The 22,695-nt window shown below is 38.8% G+C and overlaps 1 protein-coding gene across 5 annotated transcripts; it reads left to right on the forward strand.

Annotated features, from left to right (window-relative positions):
• The first annotated feature begins 302 nt into the window (after positions 1–302).
• On the forward strand, positions 303–22,695 carry FAM3C (family with sequence similarity 3 member C). Of its 5 annotated transcripts, none has more exons than XM_030466682.1 (10): positions 303–430; positions 10,574–10,634; positions 13,057–13,161; positions 14,286–14,315; positions 14,735–14,858; positions 16,820–16,878; positions 18,256–18,306; positions 18,883–18,967; positions 21,084–21,210; positions 22,113–22,695. In XM_030466682.1, the coding sequence occupies exons 2-10, from the start codon at positions 10,622–10,624 to the stop codon at positions 22,200–22,202; spliced, it is 684 nt and encodes a 227-aa protein (XP_030322542.1). In that variant the 5' UTR covers positions 303–430; positions 10,574–10,621; the 3' UTR covers positions 22,203–22,695. The 5 variants fall into 5 exon arrangements, with proteins under 5 accessions (XP_030322542.1, XP_030322551.1, XP_030322557.1 ...); XM_030466691.1 differs by lacking the exon at positions 303–430 and adding an exon at positions 511–642; XM_030466697.1 differs by lacking the exon at positions 303–430 and adding an exon at positions 653–762.

Below are 22,695 nucleotides of genomic sequence, written 5' to 3' on the forward strand. Positions count from 1 at the left end.
ATCTGTACCCAGCCCCCTCGGGACGCCCCGGGGGACTGCAGGAGCCCCGCAGAGAGATCGCGAGACAGCGGAAGGGGCATGGCCCCAACCCGGGTCTCGCACCCGGTGACAGCGGGGAACCCGACCGTGTCCCAGCGGGACTGTCCCGCGGGGCTGCGACAGGAGGGGGCGGGGGGCGGCTCACGGGCCGCGGGAGCGGGGGGGGGAGGTGCGGGAGCGGTGCTGTGCGGGGCGGGGCGGTGCCGCCCCTGCCCCCGGTCCGCCACCAGTAGGGGGCGGGCGCGCAGCCTCCGCGCCCTCCTCCGCCTCCGCAGCGGCGCCCTCGGCTTCCTGCTCCGTCGCCGGCGGGCGGGCCGGGGCAGTGCGCGCGGCGGGGCCGCTGAAGGGAGGCGGGGAGACTGCGCGACGTTCCCGCGGCCGCACAGCCCAGGTAGGGGCTCACGTTCTCTGCGGGTCTGTGCGGGGGAGGGGGGTGGCAGGCGCCGCGCTTCTCTCCCTGGGGTGGCCCCGGCCCCTCCCGCCGGGAGCCCGCCGCCGGTTCCGCCGCCTGGGCGCGCATCGCTCTCCTCTCCGCGGGGCTGGCTCTTCGCCCCGGTTCGGTGCTGGCCGCCCTCTCGCCTCCGCTGCCGGCTTCCCCTGGAGGTGTAACTTCCGTGGAGCCCCCCAGCCCTTCTCCCGTTCTCTCCGAGGTCCCGGCGGCTCTTGGGTCCCTGCCGGCCCTGGAGATGCCTCCGGGAGAGTTCATGCGGACCGGGGCCCTGGGTGCGGGGCAGAAGAGGCGGGCGGAACCCCCGGCCCCTCGGAACACCCTTCGTCTTCTCCGTCGGCCCGGCGAGGGATCTCGGGGCTGCCTGGCGGCAGCACGCCGATCGCGTCGGTGGTGCGGGGCGGGCGGCTGCTCTCCGGCCCGTACCGGGTTCGGGGTTGGGGCAGTGCGGGGTGACGGCTCTCGGCCGTGTGCACCCCCCGGTCCAGTTAAATCAGTGAAGTTTGCGCCCTGTAGGCAGCCTCCTGTTGCTGAAACAGGGACCTAGCGCAGCAGGAAACGGTGCCGCTTCTCGGTGGGTTTGTTCTTCGCCATGGACGGTGTTGGCAGAAGCATCGTGAACTGATGAGGAAGGATTGTGTGCTATGTGTTCGGGTTTGCAGAGAAATAGCTGTGTGTTCTTCTGCTTTCTAGCCTCTTGAGTTGCAGAAGTAGGAAAACGTATAGTAATTCTCTACATTGTTTATTTATTAATAATCTTAAGTTACTTTTTTTTTCTTTCAGAAGTACTGTGTAACTCATCTCATTTCTTTGGCTCTTCATTTTTTTCACATTGAAAAGAGATAAGATGCCATCTCTCTTTTTATGATACAATATCATAGTTGTTATGAATAATACCGTGGCTCATTATTATGATACCATAATAATTCCACACTTTAGAGAAGATCCTTGTATATACCAAGTATTCTTTGCAGTATTATGTGTGTCCCGTAGTGCCACGCAGGTTTAGAGCCTGTGGTGGTAAGGCTAACACGTCCTCTTCTTTTACCAAAATACTCGTTTAATACTAATAGGAGAAGGGGGGAAAAAAAAAAAAAGTGGAAATGGCTGGTTAATGAAGAGTGCAACACATTATTATGTTAACCATGTGAAACTAATCAATATGACTGTCTAATAGTATGACTCTCATCATTAGAACATATTCCTCCCCCCAAGGTTTCTTTTAAGTATGAAGAAATCTTTGTCATCTGTTGGTTTGCATAGTTGCCTGTGTGGTGAAACAAGTTCTGTAACTTGCTTTAAGCCTGCAGGTAGGCTCCACACCAGCTAATAGCTTGGTATTGTCATGTAATAGCATCTAATCACTTTGGGATGGAGCATGCACCTTGTCTGTTTTAGGCCATTGCTTACATTTCTTTGGAACTGTCCTGACTGTCACTCCGTGAGAGTGCAGAGTAGTTGCAAAAGTTACCTCACAGTACCCACAGGTTGCTGCCTAATTGCTTACCTTATTTAAGGCATCATTATTGTTGTAAGCCTGTGTGTTCTCTCTGCTAGTGGCCAGCTGCACTACATGGTGACAACCATTTATCTGTCAGCAGCACTGGAACTATAGTAATTAATTCATGGTTTGGAAGGATCCCTTTGCACAACAAGTTTTACACTGATCTGAGACCAAGACTGTCCATGACGTTTTAGGGTTACATTAGGAAAAATGTAAGCTGCAATGGTGTCAGAAATCTTAGTCTTGCAATGAAACTTCATGAAATGGCTGTGCATATCTTAACAATCTGATGCTGCTGTGCTTTGCCTCCCCACACTCCTAAAAGCTGTCTGCTAATCTGGTAGAAATTATGTTAACTCTCTTTCAGATTTTCTTAGTGAGCAAAATACCATGGACTGGAGAAATACTGAATGGAACTGGGGCAACCTGGCAGGTTAGCTCACCTGTCTTATACATTTTCATGTTTCCTAGTGCAATCCAAGCCTGAGGTCCAGTGACATGAGAACAGGGAGGAGTGGTGGTAAGGAAATAACTTTAAACTGGTATTGTTGCTGGTAACCTCATTTCTTAGCAGCAGGTCTTTCAACTTAGATGAATGGTAAAGCATCTGTAACCTATAAATAAGTGCTTGTGGATTCGTACTTCCATGTCCAAAATGCTGTATCTAAGCTTGAATCCAGACATAGATTTCTCAGGCTTTTCTTAATGTGTGCATGGATCCCAAGGGGACTTTAAGGTTTTTTTTTTTTTTCTTAAAAGAAAAAAGAGATTTTTCTGGATAATTTGTAGTTCTAATGCTACCCTTTAATTTGTTTGCATTTGTCTGCATCTGCATCTTGATGTCATCCATAAATTTAAAAATCTTATCCCTATTCAGTAGTCCAAGTCACATGACAAGATTAAATATTATTATCCCCAAGCTTTCTGAAATCTAGTCACACTTAAGTTTTCACAGGGAGTTATTATTAGTTACTCTTTTTGAACTGCTCTTTAACTATTTTTGCTTCCCATATACAATATTATATTTCTATGGTACAAAAATAGTTTCTCTCTTCATTTGCAGACAGAGCTGCAGTTTAGCTTTTTCCAGCCCTTTTTGTTGCTTGGTGCCAAGGGGGTGTGGAAGAGACTGTGGGAGGGGGCAGAAGCTTTGGGAGACTGTCAGGACAGAGGGAGCTGCTGGAGTAAACTCTGACCTGCATTTAGTGTGTACACTGTTGAGTCCGTTTTAATGGTAGAAAGTTGCACACTTCACTTCTGCCTTCTCTCTAGTTTTATCTTAGGAGAAAGAAATCACATCCTAGTAGCAAAGACTTTTGTGGTCTCTTCTGGTGTCATCAATCAGTTGAATCATAATTTCACAAACATTTAATCTGGTATAAACTAGGTACTGCTTCTGGAAAGCTGCTTACCTGCTCCCAATTATTTATGCCTTCAGGCCAAATATTCGTGCAAGTACCAGGTGAAGTGATTGAGGGAACAGCCTTAGCTTTTTGTTTGTTTGATGGTCGGCCCAGACGGGTTTGGAACTGCATTTGAGTCAATTCAGGCAGAAGGCTATTACAGGGATTTTTGTAATGATTTGTGTATCTCTCTTACAACAGCATGATCCAGAGAGGCATGGCATCAGGAGTTGTTACAGTGTACAGTGATTGCATATCACTGTCTTCATGTCAACTGGGTAGACTCTCAGTGGTAAAATCACTGTATGGTAAGCACCCTTATGTCACGGAGGAATGCTGTTCCTCAAATTAGATTGCATGTACTTAATGTAGCAAATTTCTCCACAGGTGGTGATGTGCAATATCGTGCTGTCATCCCACATAACTTTAATTTTTTCCACCTATGATAATCCTTGGATTTTAAAATCTTAAAGGACAGAAGATGGCTGTGTTGGGTTTTAGTTTGGTGCGTGCCAATTGTTAGCTAAGTATTGAAGTATAGAGTATGTATACATACATAAAAAAAAAAAAGAATACTTTGTCCCTCTAAATTTTTTCCAAGTTTTCTTTTTTTTTCTTGGAGGTGGCTTATGTGTTTTGTACTGGCTACTGGAAGGTTGCACCCAGACAGGAGGTGGGTTAAGGATCTTTGTTCTTAGTTCATCATGCTCAGAAACCAATCTAGAGAGTGCAAGTTTGTTGTCTCTTTTGTTGTCAAAAATAAGGAGCGAGTTACTCTAGAGCTGTTAAGGATCATGCAGCTGACTGTCCTCTCAGTTTCTAAGCATCTTCCACCTCATCACTCAAATGATGGTTTGTCCAGTGCTAATGTAGACCAGTAGCAGTAACTTGATTGTACCACAGGAGCACTGCAGTTGTGAGTGTAGCATGGAGGCTGTTGGTCACTTGAAGTGGTCTCCTATCTGCAGGATGATCCTACTTTGTAGTGTCCTGCTGGGATTAACATGGACCCTCTTCATCCTGAGCCTGCTGTGCTGCTGCTGCCTTTTCTCTGTATGAGCTGACACGAGGCTTTCTCTGCAGGGTGCTTCCCTCAGCCAGTGGCACTCAGTCCTGGGAAGGAGCTTTGTGGTGGAGCAGGAGCTTCTGTATCCCTTAGAGTGAGAGGAGGGAGAGATAGCAACAGTGATCTAAGCTGCGGCTGTCACTGGGTAGTACTTTACTCAAAGGCACATTCCAGCTTCTTGGTGAGACCATTTTGCTATGGAGCAGAAGTTAAAACACTCCTGCAGGGCCGTCTCAGATCATGCTGAGCTTTTGTTAAAGAAGCTCCAATGATTGGTAGTATCATAGTATTTTTTTGGCAGCAGCATTGTTGTGATGTACCTTGCTACTGTCACTACCTTTGATCCTCTCTGCCTTGCAAAGTATGTAGGAGCTCTGTGCCTGGCAGTGTCTGTGGTCTGGATGTGCAGTTCTGTGGCGAGGTTGAGGAGGTGGTCTGTGCAGTTAAGTGAGTATCACTCCTAAGAGGATGATCTCATACTGAATTCTAGAATCTGATTATGTTTGGGGATAAGAATAGTGTGGAAGAACAGATGGGTAATCTTGCAGTAAACTTGGACCTACAGAGTAAGTATTAGTAATACTCTATCCCTGTTCTGTTTGCTTGATAACTTTATTTAAAATGGGCCCCAGTATGAAGAGACATGCTGTAACTTCTGTAACAGATAAATTTCTGTGGTGGTCCTGTGTAATTATGTTATTATGTAATTATGTCATGGTAATTGTACATATGTTAATTGTTCTTCAGACTCATGACTTTTTTGTATGGTATTTCTATTGCTGGATGGGTCAGGATGAGATGCATGGTAGTGGTGCATTATTCTGACAACAGGCTGGGTATTTTTAAATTGATGCAAAGACGTGAAAGCTGATGCATATTTGAAATGTCTACTGAATTCTGGCAGCATCCTGCCTAGATTTAGACATGGTGAGCTTTCAGATAAATGGTGTTTCAAAGCTTTATTTACGCCTTCTTGTTGTGGAAAGGCTGATCAGACTTTGCTGCTTATGAAATCGAGGTGGTAATTTGTTCCTTAAAAAAACATGTCAGAAAATGAATCAGTGGTTTTGAACTTCTGAACAGGTGGTAATTGCAGGAGTGCTTCAGTTGCAAAATAATTTGCTCATCATTTGACAGAAGAAAATGTTAAACTCTATTAAATCTCTGTGGTGAGATTTATATACTTCTCTGTGAAGAAGTTGGAAAGCAAGTGGAATAACGATGTTCAGCGATTTGTCCTTGAGGATTTTCTGTGAATTTCTCTATGTGATTTGATCCAACCCTATGAAATGTCAGGGCTAAGATTCTCTTTAATAGGTATATAAGTAGCAGTGGTACAGTTTACTTTATCATGTATAAGTAAAATGGATTTTAGGGACTGTAAATTAAATCCCATTTTTAAATATATGAACTACTAAATTTTATGTAATACTTGGTAAGAGTCTTCAGAGTGGGTGCTTGAGTCTTTAGAGTGGGTGCTTATGGTTTTTGCTGGTTTCTTAGGTTTTTTTTGTTTGGAGGCTGGGTTTGTGTTGTTTTTTTGGTTGGTTGGTTGGTTTGGTTTTCTTGTGTTCTAATTGCAAGAGGAATGTGGGTTAAGTTTCATTCTCAGTGGGAAGAATGCCTTCGTACTTTTATCTTTTGCTTCCCAGGACCGAGGAGAATTTTTCTGTTTCTGAGACAGAGTAGTTTGTGTGTTCCCTAAGGTGAAAGTCCTGGACTGATGCCACTAGCAAAAAGCCTGCATGGTCAGTAAATTGAAACATCATTTGGGTAACGTTTGGCACATAGGGTGTCAAAACACTCTGGCAAAAGTAATGCTTCTTCTCATGTATATTTTTTTTTTATGAGTGAAACCTCATAGCAGTATTTGCAACGCAGGATATGCAACAGTAGCAGAATTACCTAGTTTTATTTTTAGAATAACTTTGGGTTTCATTTTTGGTTGGTGACAGTAAAATAAAACCTCATTTTACCATGCAAACACTTTGGGTCACTACTGTCAGAATACCAAGCTGAATCTTGCATGTATATGGAAGATTTTTATACCATTTAGATGGTACAGTTGTTGGTAAGAAACTAATAGTTATACTTCATGGTAGTATTTGTCTCAAATGGGAAAAAGTACATATCAGCAAGTCTGTAAATTGTTCTGTGTGGACAAACCTTTTGCCTGTGAGGAATTGTGCCATAACTACCAGGAATTTATACCTGTGTAGGGGTGCATGTAGGAAACAGCTACTTGGGTCACCACATGTGTTAGCAGAAGACACAAATTGTGCATGATTATACAATAAAATTGAAGTACAGTAATTACTTTTTAAAATATGTCATTCTTTTCTATATCTGGCACTCACTGATTTCTAAATTAATTTTGTAAACATGCTGGAAAACTGTTCCTAATCTATCAGAAGGGAAAACAATCATTTGCATTAGGAAATGCATCTTGTATTTAAATAAAATTATTATATTAGGAGCCTAAATTCCTAGTCCAGTTTAGAATTTGAATGATTTTGACTGTCTCAGCTGTTTGGTCCATGGCATGTAATTCAGGTTGGCACAACCACTAGCTTAAAACCAGAGCTCACATAAGAATAGCTAATGCTGTCTCTGGCATATCTGATTCATGGTGTTATTTTGAGTTGAAAACCACAGCCGCTCTGAACCACTCAAAAAACCCCAGACTGAAATATCTATTAACAGGGGCTGGATTAACCATAATGTAGTTTCACTGACTGCATTTTGCAGGGTATGAAAAGGTAAAATGGCTTTTTTAAGTTTTTCTTTGACAGGAAAAAAATTGGATCTGCTAATCATTGAGGAAAGCAGTTTGTGCTGCAGAAAATAAACACTGTCCTAATCTGCTCATGACTCAGAAATAAATATAAAAGCTCAAGTCTTTTTTTTTTCTGTGCTACTAAGTAATTTTGAAACCTTATCTAATTCTAGTACAGTGCACTTGGATGCTGTTCATTATTAACAGATTGTAAGTATAGATAAGCCCAGGTATAACATTATTTGACCATATATGGACTTTTCCCTTTGAAATTTAATTCAAATTTTCCCCTGAATTTAATTCAAAGCATCTTGGGCTCATACAGATTTAGTATTACTTAGCTCGGTTCAGATTTGTGTGTAATAGTGTAGAAATAGAGCTTTTGGAGCAAGTCCAGAGAAGGGCCACAAAGCTGATCAGAGGGTCTGGAGCATCTCTGCTAAGATAACAAGCTGAGGCAGTTGAGTCCTACCAGTACCTGAAGAGGATCTGCAAGAAAGCTGGGGGCAGGCTTTTCACAAGGGCTTGTAGTGATATTTCAAGGGGTGATGGTTTTGAACTGGAAGAGGGTAGATTTAGGTTGGACATCAGAGAGAAATGCTTCACTGTGAGGGTGGTGAGACACTGGTGCAGGTTGTCCAGGGAAGTTATGGCTTCCTCCCCTCTGAAAGTGTTGAAGGCCAGGTTGGATGGGGCTTTGAGCCAGCCTCGTCTAGTGGGAGATGTCCCTGCCCATGATGGGGGATTTGAACTAGAATCTTTCAGGTCTTTCAGGTCCCTTCCAACCCAAATGGATAATATTGGATAGGAAAGGGACCTGGAAAATGCTGTGCAAACCTATACTGTAGCATTCCTGTACTTATTCTCTAGATCAAAACACACAATTTTTGTTAATCCATAATTAAGGGCAAGAATCTCTACATAACTTTTTCAGTTCCTCTAAAGTTGAGGTATAACAGTAATTTTACTTTTTTCCAAGTTGTTTAAAAATGCATCTTATCTGTTGAATATTTGTTGATTTTAAACATAATGATCACTGAAATGGATGGACACAGTTGTTCAGGCATTCTGCTGTCAAGGTTGGATGATGTGATCTCTTAGTTTCTGCTCTCTTAGGTTTTGTTCATATGCTTGCTCATATGCTTTGAATTTGTTATGTGTTTTTGTTTATAGTCAGACAGAAAGAGGAATTCTTTTTCTAGTGCCGACTTGAAACAAGTTTGTGGTTGTTCAGATTTCAGACAGTGTTTATTTTAATGTTGACATATTTCCAGGCATGGAGAAGAATAATTATTTATTATTCTTAGAATAATTTTATTCATAGACTTTGAAATAAAACACGTTTATCTGCCCTAGCAGATTTTTTTTGCCTTTTTATGTCAGATAAATCCTATTCTTTCCATGAAAGAAGTTATTCTATATGGATATATGTGGCTATAAATATAATGGATATATTATGTTAATAATACACTATGAGATTTCCCTCATAATACAAACCTTAGCATTGAAAAGCATTTTTCTGCTTCTCGAACTTTGTTGATACTTATTTTCATATCCTTATGGAGTAGAAATATTTATTTCTATACTTCAGTTTGGGTTTTCCTGTTTATTTCTCTGCTGACCATTTTCTTGAGAACTAAGCAATAGAGCTCAATGACTCAGGAACAGCGTGGCCTGCAGACCCAGGGAAGTGATTCTGCCCCTGTACTCAGCACTGATGAGGCCACACCTTGAGTACTGTGTCCAGTTCTGGGCCCCTCAGTTCAGGAAGGAGATTGAGGTCCTGGAGCAGGTCCAAAGGAGGGCAACCAGGCTGGTGAAAGGACTTGAGCACAGATCCTATGAGGAGAGGCTGAGGGAGCTGGGGGTGTTCAAGCCTAAAGAAGAGGAGGCTCAGAGGAGACTTCATCACTCTCTACAACTCCCTGAAAGGAGGTTGTAGCCAGGTGGGGGTTGGTCTCTTTTCCTAGGCAACTCTCAGCAAGACAAGAGGGCATGGTCTTAAGTTGTGCCAGGGGAGGTTTAGGTCGGACATTAGAAAGAATTTCTTTACCGAGAGGGTGATCAGACATTGGAATGGGGTGTCCTGGGAAGTAGTGGATTCTCCATCCCTGGAGATATTTAAAAAGAGACTGGATGTGGCACTCAGTGCCATGGTCTAGTAACTGCAGCAGTAGTGGACCAAGGGTTGGACTTGATGATCTCAGTTGTCCCTTCCAACCCAGCCAATTCTATGATTCTATGATTCTATGACTGTGTCTCCAGCAAAGAGTATCTGAACACAAGTCATTAAACTTAGATACCAGCTAAGTGAAGGCAGAGGGATGTCCATGTAATACCGGTTTTTCCTCTGTAGCATAGACCATGACTACTTTGTGGAAGTTTTGGTGATCTTCTCCAAATTATTTGCATTTCCTGATTTCTAACAATAACAGTTCTTCAAATAATTTCCAAAGATAACAATTTGGGTGGTTTTTGAAATCATGGCATAGGACTGCAGTTATAGGGATGCTGTAGCTTTTGGGATGGAGGTAGGATGGTTATTTAGATTAGAATAATAGTATATTGGGGTTTTTTTGCCTTATTAAATGTAAGTAGTTATGCAGTGAAATGCTAATCGGGAATTGGATTTTTTTCATATACCTAGAAGGGAAATGCTGCTTACAGACTTATCTGTATAAATGCCTTGTGTATTTCTGAAAGTAACTGAGGACTCTTTCTTAATTATGATGCTAAGAAATAGAGAAGATGAGAATGCTCTGCCTGAACTTTTCTGTTTCCTGGGAAATTCTGTAATGCATAGATTGAAGTATTATAATAACCTTCTTTCAGTTTCATTGAATGCAGTTTATGCAAGTATCCTGAAGGCCAAAATTAAATGTTTTCTCTCCAAAGCATATTTTGCCATGACAAATTGCCAAATGGTGGATTGCTTCCAAAAATTGCTAAGGCTTTGGAGCAATGCATGTGGAGTTGTTGGCTTTTACCATATAGCATTAGGACATTAATGACTGCACTGATAAATGTATCTGTGTCACAGATTGAAGGATTGAAAGTTGAAAAAAAGTTTGTAGTGGATTGATGAAATTAAATTGGTTTTTTTACAACTCTTCTTTCATGTAGTAACAAATGAAAGCAATAAATCCATCATAAATCCTTCTTTTACTGTGAGCATTGAGAATTAGGTATTCAAGACAATCATCGTTAATATTCTTGGCTGGAAAGTCTATGGGGTTTTTACTATGAAGTCATCACAAAAGTGCTTATTTAGCTATTATCCTTTCCAGCTGTGATGATTCTATGATTATTACAATGATGTGGTTTTGTTTTTCCCTAGGTGGCTATTTTTAACAAAGTAGTGTCATTAGCTGGCTGAAGACTAAACATGAGAATAGCAGGTAAGTACACTAATAAAATCAGACTTCTGTCACTTGTGAAACTAATGCTGTAGACAGCATTAACAAGCTGTGACAATGTGGTTTTAAAAGAAACTTGATGGGCATAGCAGGCATTGTTGTTCCATTTAATTGATGCTTAATGAAACTTAGATTGAAATTTGGGATGGTCGAAGAGTAAGCAGCTGGTTAAAGCACTTCAGCTCATCTGCAGTGACTGGTTAAGGTGCCATGAATTTGGCTGCTAATTCTGTAAGACAGTGAAGGAATAAAGAAATGACCAATTGATGCTGAAGCAATTTCTCCTCTGCCTCACCTAAAATGTTATCCACTATTACAGTACAGTGTCTGCAACTTCCTGAATGGTGGGATTTTAAAAGCTATAAAAAGCGTTTTCATGGAGGTAAATTCCTGTAGCACAGCTTTTGAGAAACTGATTTTACTTAACAGAAGGTGAAGTGGTTGTAAAAATAAGATGTTTTTTCCCAATGTAAGTGTAAAGAAAATACTGTTTTAGATATTTGATTGCATTGGAATAGCCTATGTGGGATTTGGGCAGTTTTGAGTTTCTGATGCATTGCACTTTTATCAAATGTAGTGTGTAGTGCTGTGTTGCAGAAGTAGCAACTGTTGGCTCTTTGAGGAGAGAAAGACACCTCCAAGTGAGTTATGCTTTAACCTGGTTGGTGTGTGAAAGGAGTTCCCATTTATGTCACTACTTCTAAGATTGTTTTCATAACCTTAGTATGTGTAAGTGGGAGCAACCTGTTAAAGCAAATCTGATAAAGAAGGGGAAAATGCTGCAGTTTTTAGAAGATGGCTAAATGACCTGGGAAATTACTTTTCCTAGCCTCTTTTTTTTTTCTTCCATCTAACTATTTTTGTTGCTAAAACCTGCAGACAAAGAAGATATGTCAGTTCCTATAGAATGTTTAACCTGTAGCAAACAGGCTGGTTTTGTTTCTAGCACCAAGAGAATTTTCTTGGAGATTTCTTGCACTTCCCTCAGGGGTAATACTTGCAGTTCAGTTCAGAAACTTGGGTTATAGGGTGGAGAGGGTGTTTAGTGCCCATACTGAGTTACTGCTCATCTTGCCTATTAGCTACTGAAACAGCATGCTCTCCAAGTGTCACTTGCTAGATGACACATTCCATTATCTGGTAGCATCTCTTATTCTTCATCTTTCTTTTCTTTTTCCTTAGTTTTTTTTTTTTTTTTTTCTCATCCTTCTGAAGGCTGAGTAATTTGTCTATTTTAACATCACAGCAGCAGCCTGAGATTTGCAGGAGTACATAAGTTTGGGGTTTTTTTTTTCTGAAGAATTTCAGAATCCTTGGCTGACAATCTAAGGAACAGAAGCATACTGTAGGTACTGTAGAGTTGCTTCTTCCAAACAGTGTGACATACTGAGGTGAGACAAGAAGGCAGGATGAGGATGAGATGCCTCCTCAGCTAAGTTCTCTCTCAGTCAGTTAGTGTTTTACAGTAAGGCAAAAGTAGAGTATTTTGTAAAAATCTATTGAAAATTCTGTTAAAAATTGTGGGGTTCATAGCAGTAGCAGGTACACCCAAGTTTCCATTTCAAATACAAATTGCTGTGGTTTCTCAGCTTCCATCTCTTCTCTGAGAGGTAGCTCCAGGGGGACTGAGGGCCTGCTCAGCACTGGAGAATATTAGGCTTGTAAAAAGTTAAAGCTACTTGAGACTTCCACATATTAAAAGGGAAAGGGGGAGAGGTATTACTACTTTATGAATTTGAAAATAGATTCTCTGAGCCTTCAGAGTAGCTTTGTGAAATCTGCTGAAAAGGAGGTGAGGAGGCTTTGGTTGGTTGGTTGGGTTTTGTGCTTTTTTTTAATGTAATGCTCAGACCTGACTGATGAAAGCAGCCAATCTATATTATATGTATAGATTCTCATTCTCTCATCCTTGGCCATACATTAAAATAGAGGTAGCTAAATTTGAGGGGAGGGGGGGAAGGAAGAGACTGTGGGTGAGCAGTAAGGAGATGGTTACACATGGCTCAGAGCAGGGAGCTGGAATGAGGGCAGGTGGGAATTTCTCCTTTGGACAGCAGCCAGCTAGATAAGCTTAGCTCATTTTTCTAAGCAGGATTTCCAGTCTGCTTTCTCCTGGCTGTTGAGCCAAGTTGGTGCACTGTGGTATCAGACAAGCGTAAAGCTGGAGAAAGCTGAGAGAAGGGTTTGTATTTGGTATAATAACCTGATGGACTGGCTTGGTTGCATCTTACATTATCAAGTCCATTTCTTGCAGATTACTTCCATTTAATGAGTCCACAAACTATGGTTAATCTGAGTTTCTGAGTTAATGTAGTCTGATGAACATTTCTTACGTAGTTAATTTTGGGAATCTTAATGTTATCATTTGCAGCTAATTTTTAAAAATTTTTCTGTTTCTGAATAGGTGCTGCGAAGTTGGTAGTAGTCATAGCAATATTTTTATTGACATTTTATGTCATATCTCAAGTCTTTGAAATAAAAATGGATGCAAACTTAGGACACATATTTGGTAAGTGATGAGCTTTGTTTTTCTGAACATCTGTTAATATTTACTTGAGCCATAATCAACAATATCCTTCATTTTGCTTTAAGCTTGTCTTTGGTTTTTACTTGAGAATTTTAATTTTTTTATGTGTTAATGCGTTTGTTACTGTATATAATGTGTAATATAAGGCATGTATAATATAATGTGTGTTATTTTAACCTACTATTTCAATAAGTTTGATTCTTTGCCTATCAAGTATGTGAAATTTTACTGTTTACTGGTCTTAGTCTGCTGTTGTAAACCAGGCAACTTGAATGATGTTTTAGAAATCTGTATTCTGCCATTTTTCTGCTCAGGCAATTTAGAATGTTATGTTTTGAGTGGGCTTTTTTGCTTGCACAGGTACACTACCATGTACAATTAAACATGCAGTAATCAAAACATTTCAGGTAGGTCTAGGTTCTACACAGAAAAGGATTAGGAGCTGAGGTGACTTAGAATTAAAGAGTGTATTTTGAAGCAAATTTATCTTTAAAGGGGGTTCTCATTACAGAAAAACCCCCAAACAATTACAGGTATATATGTGGGGTTCATGTTATTTAACTCTAGGTTACTACAGTGTGAGCCAAGATCTGAACCAGTTGCCAGAGGCATCTTTAATAACTGTTGCAGGGACACAGGTGTCTTCAGGTGTTACAGATGTGTTGTAGATATGTGCATATTGAGGTCACTTGTGTCTCTTCCTCTCCCAAAAAAGTCATGAACTGGTGGGTTCAGATGCATCTGAGTTGTAGGCTTTCAGTGTTAGGTGAAAGAACCCCATCCTGGTGAAGCTGGAAGAAGGGAATTCATTTCACTTCAGAGCCCACACCTCCAGAGGTCCCTGGTTTGTTTGTATCTCCATGGATCTTTGTGTTAATTGGACAGTCATAAATCAAGACAGTGCTTCTAAATGTAGTTCTTCATCCCTTTCATTCCTCTACCGTGTAAAGTGTAATGTTTAAATTGGAACATCATGTTCAGATGTATTTGATACTTCAACCAACCTGTTTTTAAAGGGTACAGAAGGGTTTTATATTTATGGGATATTTTATAGCAAATGACAGTTTAATAGTAACATTTTGTAAAACTTTCTTTTTGCATTTTAGCTAGATCAGCACTGGATGCAGCTGCACGCTGTGAGTGTTCATATGCATGTGTTACTGCTGTGACTTGCCTGCGCTAATAACAGAAAAACTGTTGAATTTTCATAATGAGGAAAGCTTTAATTACTCTTTAAATGCAATCAGAGAACAATTTTCCTCTTTTCCTGATTTTCCTAGATTTCTTGTAAATTCTGTTTCTTACCCGTGATTTACTTGTGGTTTTGTCTTGTGACTATTGATGGCAGTGCTAAAGCAAGCACAGGGGAGAGAACAAGTATAGAATAATGAGTTACTGCAAGAACCTAAATTATTTTAAGATGTTGCAAAGCTGCAGATGATACACTGTTGGTGTCCACTTTTTTCTTTAATTCTTTCAGAAAGCAAACTCATATTTCTCTGTTAGTCTAGCTGTGGTGTTGCCTCTAAAATTCTATTTTATGTCCTATTGAAAGCTACGAAACCTCCAAGATACAAATGTGGGATCTCAAAAGCTTGTCCTGAAAAGCATTTTGCATTCAAAATGGCAAGTGGAGCAGCGAATGTAGTTGGACCTAAAATTTGTGTAGAAGATAATGTGTAAGTATTTTTCCTGTTGTATGTAATTACCTTTTTCATCTGCTGTCTGGGATCACTTCACACAAAAAATTGGTAATGTAAATGATCCTTTGTAGATTTTGTTGATGGTAATTAAAGTAATAAACTTGAAATAATTGTGAAATGAGGAAAGGAACAGTTTGGTTTTAAGTTCTGTATTTCTAATAACTGTATTTTTTAAAGAAAGTATTATTGATAATACTGTTCCTAGAGTATTTGACTGAATGTCTTTTCATAATCTCCATAATGAGATCATTACTATTTATTTTTAGATTCTTTCTTACTTTGCTCTTAGGCTGTTCTTGCTTGTTGTCACCCAGAGTGTGCAGCTTCATATAACATCTATTCACTCATTTTTATATGTCACCTGTCAGAAAAGAGAGGATGTTAGCGTTGTTTGAGAGTTTTTTTCTGTATCAGTCAGACTTACAAGCCTTTGCCTTCCATTTGAGGTTAAACTGCTCCAGTTTAGCTATTTCTCAGCCACACAAAGTGTTTCAGATGGCACATCCAGCAAGCAGTGCTAATCAACTCTAGAGCAAATGGCAGCTTCACTGTGAACAGTGAAGCCCATGTAATGTTGTTAATAGGATAATTATTTTGTAAGCTAATAAAAAGTATTGGTTTACATTTTCCATTCCTTTACTCTCTAAAGTAAAACTGAGATTAGTCTTACATGATCTTAAAGAGAAGCCTGTATTTTTTTGCATTACCTCTAGCAATGAATGTGTAGTGAAATTGCAATTTTTTCCCTGCTTTTTTTCCTGATAACTAAACACAGTCGTGTCTCCACTTTGCACTAGTAGTAGAAGAAACATGAGCACTACTCAAATTCCAAGCCATTCTTCACTGAGGCCGATTTGGCAGAAGCTCCCTTGTTTAGGTGTTTGCCATGGAGCATCACCGTGTGGCTGGGGAGCAAAGCCAGCAGGAGCTCACAGTTGGCACTTACTAACTAAAAGCTGCTAGGTTCTGCTTTCCATTCTTACCATTGATTCACCTCCTGACCTTGGGCAGTCTTACCTAATCTGTCTGCATGATATTTTTGTTGGTGTTATGAAACTTGCCAGCTTCTCATTCCGGTTGCTAGGAAGCTTAGGATCTGTGAGCACTTAGGGTGAATCTCTGATTAAAAGTTGTGGGAGTGCAAGTAATATTTTAACTTCAGGATTGTAGGGTTTGGGTTTTTTTCTTGTTTTGTTTTTAATGTTTTGCTTACCATTCTAATTAAGAAGGGGTTGCTATTCCTGACCCCACCAAAAGAATAATAGATCCTCTACTGGATATTTCACTGAAGAAAGTGCTGAAAAGAAAGTAGTTGCTGGCAAGAAGTTCTCTATTGTTTTCATACTAGTGCACAGCTAGCAGAGTCTTGTGTCCAGTTTGCCTTGGAAAATATCTTTCTCAATTACTTCTGAGGAGGAATATTTAAATGTCCACCAGATAACTTGACTAATGTTCTATTATCTCCTTCTTTGTTCATAAGACATTTGATTTCTCTTTAAAAAGCCTTGATAGATTGTTGATTGTAAATTGTTGAAGGATTCTAAAACTGATGAACCACTGCCCTCCTGTGAGAAGGCTGCCACATTACAGCCTGTAGTGTCTCAGCTAGTGCACAAGCTTTCTAAAGAATGTATATTATAGCAGCTCTGAAAAAACTTTTTTCCACTTCATTAAATCTTTTTTAGTCAAGCCACTTCTGCAAAATGTGGCTTGTTTTTTGGGTTTTGTTTTGTTTTTTTTTTTTTAATACTTTGTATTCTGCATAATCCCAAGACAGGGAAGCAGGGGCAGGCTTTTGAGATTTTTGCTTAATTTAAGCAAAATATGTGGTTTTTCAGCTATATATCTCTTATAATTGTATTGATCCCATTTAAAAATGAGAGATTTCAAATCAGATAATTATCCTACTAAAAATGTAATTGTTCATTTTGTTTCAGGTTAATGAGTGGAGTTAAAAATAATGTTGGCAGAGGAATAAATGTGGCCTTGGTCAATGGTAAGTGACTGTAAGTGAGCAGATCGTCTTCATTTTTAAATTTTCTGAAATTTCAGGTGAGATTCTAAAGGATGGTGAAAAGCAAGCAGGAGGAGAAAAGGAAGTATTCAACATGTTTATACTGAGATAATGTCAGGTCTTGGCACTTGTACCTTTTAGTTAGAAATTAGAAAAAATCTGCATTTTTGTTTCTAATAATGTGTAGTAAAATGGTAATGTGGAGTGCTGTGGGGACTGTCTCAGTGATAGATCAGAATTCCCATTGCATATAAACTAGAAAAAGGTGTGAGATGCATGCTACTTCTTTTGACTTTGTGTGTTGCCACTAATAGAACTTTGAAAACTAAATTCTTCTGTTGCTCTCTTTTCAATGACACTTATTTAACTATTGTTATTGCAAAGGAAGACCAGTGCATTAGTTCCTAGCTTGAAATCAATATATTTGATTATTCTGTATCTCTACATCTGGCCCTTAAATACATCATATTACATAATCGTGTAGAGGATTCTTAGCTTTAATTAAAACTAAACAGATTTACTTTGTGTCACCTTATAAGCTGAACTGAATGTCAATACTGGCACATTTGTCCTTTATGTGTAGGAAGCAATTTCTTGTATCATTGAGCACTTTGTTATTTCACTGCAGTATAAATTAATACTATTTTCGGATTCTACTCAGGTTTACATCATCTGGAGCAGTACTTGAACAATAGTTGCCCAGTCCTGTTTTGTCTTCCTAAATTGGCTTAATATTTTCAAACCCTGACTCCCTGGCTTTTTATTAAATGCCTACCAGTCTTTCTACTCATTTTCCAAAGTATAAATTAATGTGTGTATTAAGAGATTTATTTCCCATCAAATACTGTCTTTGTAGACAGCATAGGAAAAATATAAAATAAAATGCTAATGAATATACTGTAATAACCCCTTCCTTCATCTCTTTGTTCTGTGTATTTAAATCAGCTATGAATTTCCAGTTCATAACAAAACAGGGTGTACTTTTGGTCTTATTTTCTGTGTGGCACTAGAGACAACCTATAACTGTACTATCTGTTATTTACAAAAATAATTTTAAAAGGTAAATATCAGAAGTGAATTCTCCTTGGTTTTTTAAGCTGTATTTTTATATTCCACTTGAAATAAAATAAGCTTGCATCTTCTCTCCCACACATCTTCTCTTGCCTTTTCCTATGCATTTTCACAAGTTCCTGTGATGTGTAAGGAGCAATCTTCAGAAAAGATAAGACCATTAGGATTAGATGATTTATATGGTGTTTTGTGCATCACTTTCTCTCAGTCATTAAGAGGAGTTGGGCATGTTGGCTGTAATATAACTTTTTGGCTTTTTGATGACAGCAAATACTTCTTTTTCTCCAGGTAAAACAGGAGAACCACTGGACACTAAATTTTTCGACATGTGGGGAGGAGGTAGGTGCAATTACCCTAGCTGGTGCATGAGAAATAACTGTAATACTGGTTTTGAGGGTTTTTTTTCTTGTTTTGGTTGATTTTGGGTTTGGTTTTGGTTTTTTTTTTTTACTTTTTTTCCCCCCACTAATTCAGGCTTCATTTTCTGTGGTGGTTTAAGGTAACAGGGAGTGCTTCACCTCGCCGTTTGGAATTGTGGGGGGAGCACAACCTCAAAGAAACACAAATAGTTGGGGTGGGACAGAATGAAATGGTTAATCAAATGTGCTTGTTTTCCTGAGTAGTTCCCATTCATAGTTGTATCTTTGCATAGTACAGATTAAGTGTTTCTGTAAAATGGAAGAGTTCTCTGTGGTGCATTTTATATTTCTCTAACTTAGCATCTTTTATAAATGTATAACTACATTTATAAATGTGTTTATATGTGTTTATATATGTTTATATGTCTTACAAATACATTTAGAAATATTCTTAAGAGGACTTTCCTTTTCAGGAAGGCATTTCAGGTGTTTAAATATGGAATGGTTGCTTGTTAATAAACAGTTTTGTGTTCTTTTTTTTTTTTTTTCCCCACAGATGTGGCACCATTTATTGAGTTTCTGAAGTCCATCCAGGATGGAACAATAGTGTTGATGGGAACATATGATGATGGTGCAACAAAGTATGCCATTGATTTACACAGTAAATATTGCTTAAACATACAAATGCTGTTTACTAAAAACCAAAACATTATTTATCACACAGTCACTTTTGATAAAATTTTGTTCTTCTGAGTTGATGGATTTGAAACTGATTTCAGTTAGTTTTATAATGCTGATCTGAGGATCAAATTATAACCAACCATGTTCTCTGTATAAATTTACATAGAGGAATGTCAGATATGTACTTTTGTTATCCTAACAACACAGAAACAATAAATCTGGTATTAGATGAGACCCTTTAGCAGAAATATCCCAGGTGTTGTTTGAAAGTCTAAAAAAAGCGGGAAATCAATTGTTGAGTTGCCCCCCTCGCCCTTCTTGCCCCCCTTGCCCTTTCATTGCTGATAGCTCATTCTGCTTTATGTTAGTAAATTCAGGTATGTCCAGGCACAGGAACACGGCAGAGAATATGCCCTGGTGGAAGCTGTTCTGATCCATCCAACACAACTCTTAAGACAGAGCTGGGTGGTTACAAGGGTTCAGAGACACATTTCCAAAAGGCCTGGCCTGCATCTTTCCTTTGAAAGCTGAGAGGTTACCCGTGTGTGCCTGATACTATTGGCCTCGGTGTGTAGAACAATTCCACCCTAAACCTGTACAATTTATCAGTAAAGCCTAAGAGGTTTTATTTATTTTGAAGTGTTGTCTTCCAGCCTTCCCATCTTCAGTCATCTTTAGTATGTAATAAAAATTAATGTAGAATTTGTATGGTAATATACTCCTCATTTAAACCACCCTATCCAAAGGAGTGCTTTTCGTATTGAAAATTAATATTTTTTTTTCCATTTTCTTGTTATTTTTTTTCCTAATGTGTTCTGTAGTATTTTTTTTTCTCTTTTAGTTCAGTTTGTTACACACAATTTGTCTGTATTTTTGATACAAGAGCAGCTTTCTAATGATAGAGTCCTAGCTTTGCAGTGTGTAGATCCATTGCTTTTTTTCATAAAGTGATTTAAAGTTTCTTTATGCCAAGGCTGAAATCCCTTGTCTGTTGTTTTACTCATTTTATTACTTTTCTTCTCTTTGCTCTTTTTTTTATTTCTTCTTTGTTTTAAGATATAAAAACCAAAGTAGTTTCTTCTTTGTTTTAGATACCACACACAGTTAGTTTGTTTCAGTAATCATGTCACAGCTGATGTCTTTGAAAGCTTGTCTGTAGATACAATATCAGGTAAACAAGAAAGTAAATTGGGTCCATTCACACTGACAATCAGGAACTGCTATTTATTAGTGATATAAAATTATTAGCTGCAGGTCACCACCAGGTCACTGATGGTAATCATAATTCTAGTTTTTGAAAACAAATTTTTGAAGAACCAGGATGTTTAAAAGAAATATTTAAATAAAAATAGTAAATTACCCTAATGCTTTAGAAACTTTGAGAGTGGGTTGTGCAGATAACCTTCAAAATACTTAACCATTTACTTAATTTTAGCTGAAGTGAGCTGTATCTCAATAAGTAGTAATAATAAGAAGTTGCATGTGTTCTTTAATAATCAGACAAATATAGTAACTGAAAGGAAGAAATTATGAGCTGTTATTTGAAGGTTTTGGAACAATAACTTATCCTACAGAACTGTTTTCCTTCCGTACTTAAACTATCATGCTTGGACCCACAGGCACCGAACTTTGCTCTGAGGCAGCATTCTAAATTTTTAAGCAGACGTCTTCTTTCATATATTTAGGTCATTCTTCTAATCTAAAGTAGTTTTTGATTTATCTAGACTTCAGATTGAGCCTGCAAAACTATGTTTACTTTAAAGGTTGACATTTTAAGTTGCTTGGAGAATTGTTAACATTACTTGAGATCTCTGTATAAATTCTCACAGGAGAAGGTTCTTAGCTTTTGTGATGTACCGACAGGTTTGTGTGCTGGTTCCTTGAGACTATAATATTAAAGAGCAGAGCTTGTTAGATCAGGTGATTTCAGAGCTATACTCACCTGATTTTGTAAGATCTTGTCCAATATTGACTAAAACTGTATTTAATCAGATTAAAACTTAATGGTCCCTGAACGATGAGAGCTCCAAGGATGTATATTTTATTCACATTCTGAACATTTCTGTTTTGCTCAAGGCTTAATGAAGAAGCACGGAAACTGATATCTGAATTAGGAAGCACATCTATCACTAACCTTGGCTTCAGAGACAACTGGGTCTTCTGTGGTGGAAAAGGCATTAAGACTAAAAGTCCATTTGAACAGGTACGTGATTTTGTAATTTACTGGGTTTAACTGCTTACATTATTGAAGATGCAGCATTTTGCCTAGAGAAGCTGTGGATGCCCCCTCCATAGTGTTCAAGGCCAGGTTGGATGGAGCTTTGAGCCACCTGGTCTAGTGGAAAGTGTCACTGCCCATAGCAGGGGAGTTGGAACTAGTTGATCTTTGAGGTCCCCTCCAACCCAGACCATCCTATTATTCTGTTTTATAAATACTATGCATTTGTTTGAGATGGGTATCCAGTGCAATAGTGGTACACAATCTTCTTTTCAATTTTATTACTTGACTAGCCTCCCATTTTTAAATACAAAAGATTCTTTTGTGATTCACAAATAAAAAAGATCTTAGTATCCTGATGACTAGGTAATTTATCTTTTGAATAAATCTAATTAAAGTGAAGAACTGAAAACTTCCAGCCTATCACTTGTATTTTAGATGCATTAACAATGGTAGAACTCTGACAGATCAGTAGTTAAGGTATTGGTGTTCCCAGCTTTTTACTGTGCTATTCTGGCAAAAATTACTGCTGCCATAGCAAATTTTGTGAAATAGATTATGTTGCCATACTTTAACTGTTAAAATTCGATGTTTGGTGGTTGGTGGTCTTCTTGCTTGTCTCCCTAAATAAATGCCCATTATAAATTTATGAAAAGTTTTCCCAGTATGGTTTAACTGTTCTTAGCATGCACTTATCTGAGCAAGTTAAGTGGTGAATGCTGAGTGATTGTTATATTTGATGCAAACCACAAGTGACTAATAGTGATGTCTTCTCTTTGTCTATGGCCTGAAGATAAGTAAATAAAATATCCTTTAAAGCTGTGAGTTAAAGCAACAAGATAAAAATGACTTTGCATTAATGGTAGATTAATGTTTTCTGTTTCTAGCATATAAAGAACAACAAGGACACAAATAAGTATGAAGGCTGGCCAGAAGTTGTTGAGATGGAAGGCTGTATCCCTCAAAAGCAAGACTAACAAAATGAAAGGACAAAATTTGGAAGAAAATGCACTTTCTGCTATTACTAGGGAGAGGGCTATGAAGGAGACTATACTGTAAATTATCTTTTTAAAGCATGCAGCCATCTTGTCGGTGTGTGCATGAGCACTGACATTTTGAATATTGGGATTATTTATTGCTAACACACCTAGAAGTCCTTTTTGTAAATAAGTTCAAAATAAAAGAAAAAAATCATTCCTATGCAGGTTTCTTAAAAGCACAGTATTTAGTTTGCCTGTGGTAATTAATACCTTGTAGGTCAACTGGCTAATAAATTACATATGTGGATAATAAATGGATCCTGACAAATGTTGTACTGTCCTCTTAACAGCGTAATGTTGCTGTGAGTATGTAACCATTGTGGAATATTGTAGATTTTAGTAATAAGTTAATAAAGAGCTTTAATTTTTTTTATTCTCTGCCTTTTTAATGGCAGCATCAGTTTTTATTAAAGCTGTTTGGTTATTCTAA

The sequence above is a fragment of the Calypte anna genome, chromosome 1 (assembly GCF_003957555.1).
Source record: "Calypte anna isolate BGI_N300 chromosome 1, bCalAnn1_v1.p, whole genome shotgun sequence".
Taxonomy (NCBI): domain Eukaryota; kingdom Metazoa; phylum Chordata; class Aves; order Apodiformes; family Trochilidae; genus Calypte; species Calypte anna.

Coding starts and splice junctions, on each gene's coding strand:
- FAM3C (XM_030466682.1), top strand. Junction 13,162..14,285: donor AAACTTAGGACACATATTTG/GTAAGTGATGAG, acceptor TTTGCATTTTAG/CTAGATCAGCACTGGATGCA. Junction 14,316..14,734: donor ACTGGATGCAGCTGCACGCT/GTGAGTGTTCAT, acceptor TCCTATTGAAAG/CTACGAAACCTCCAAGATAC.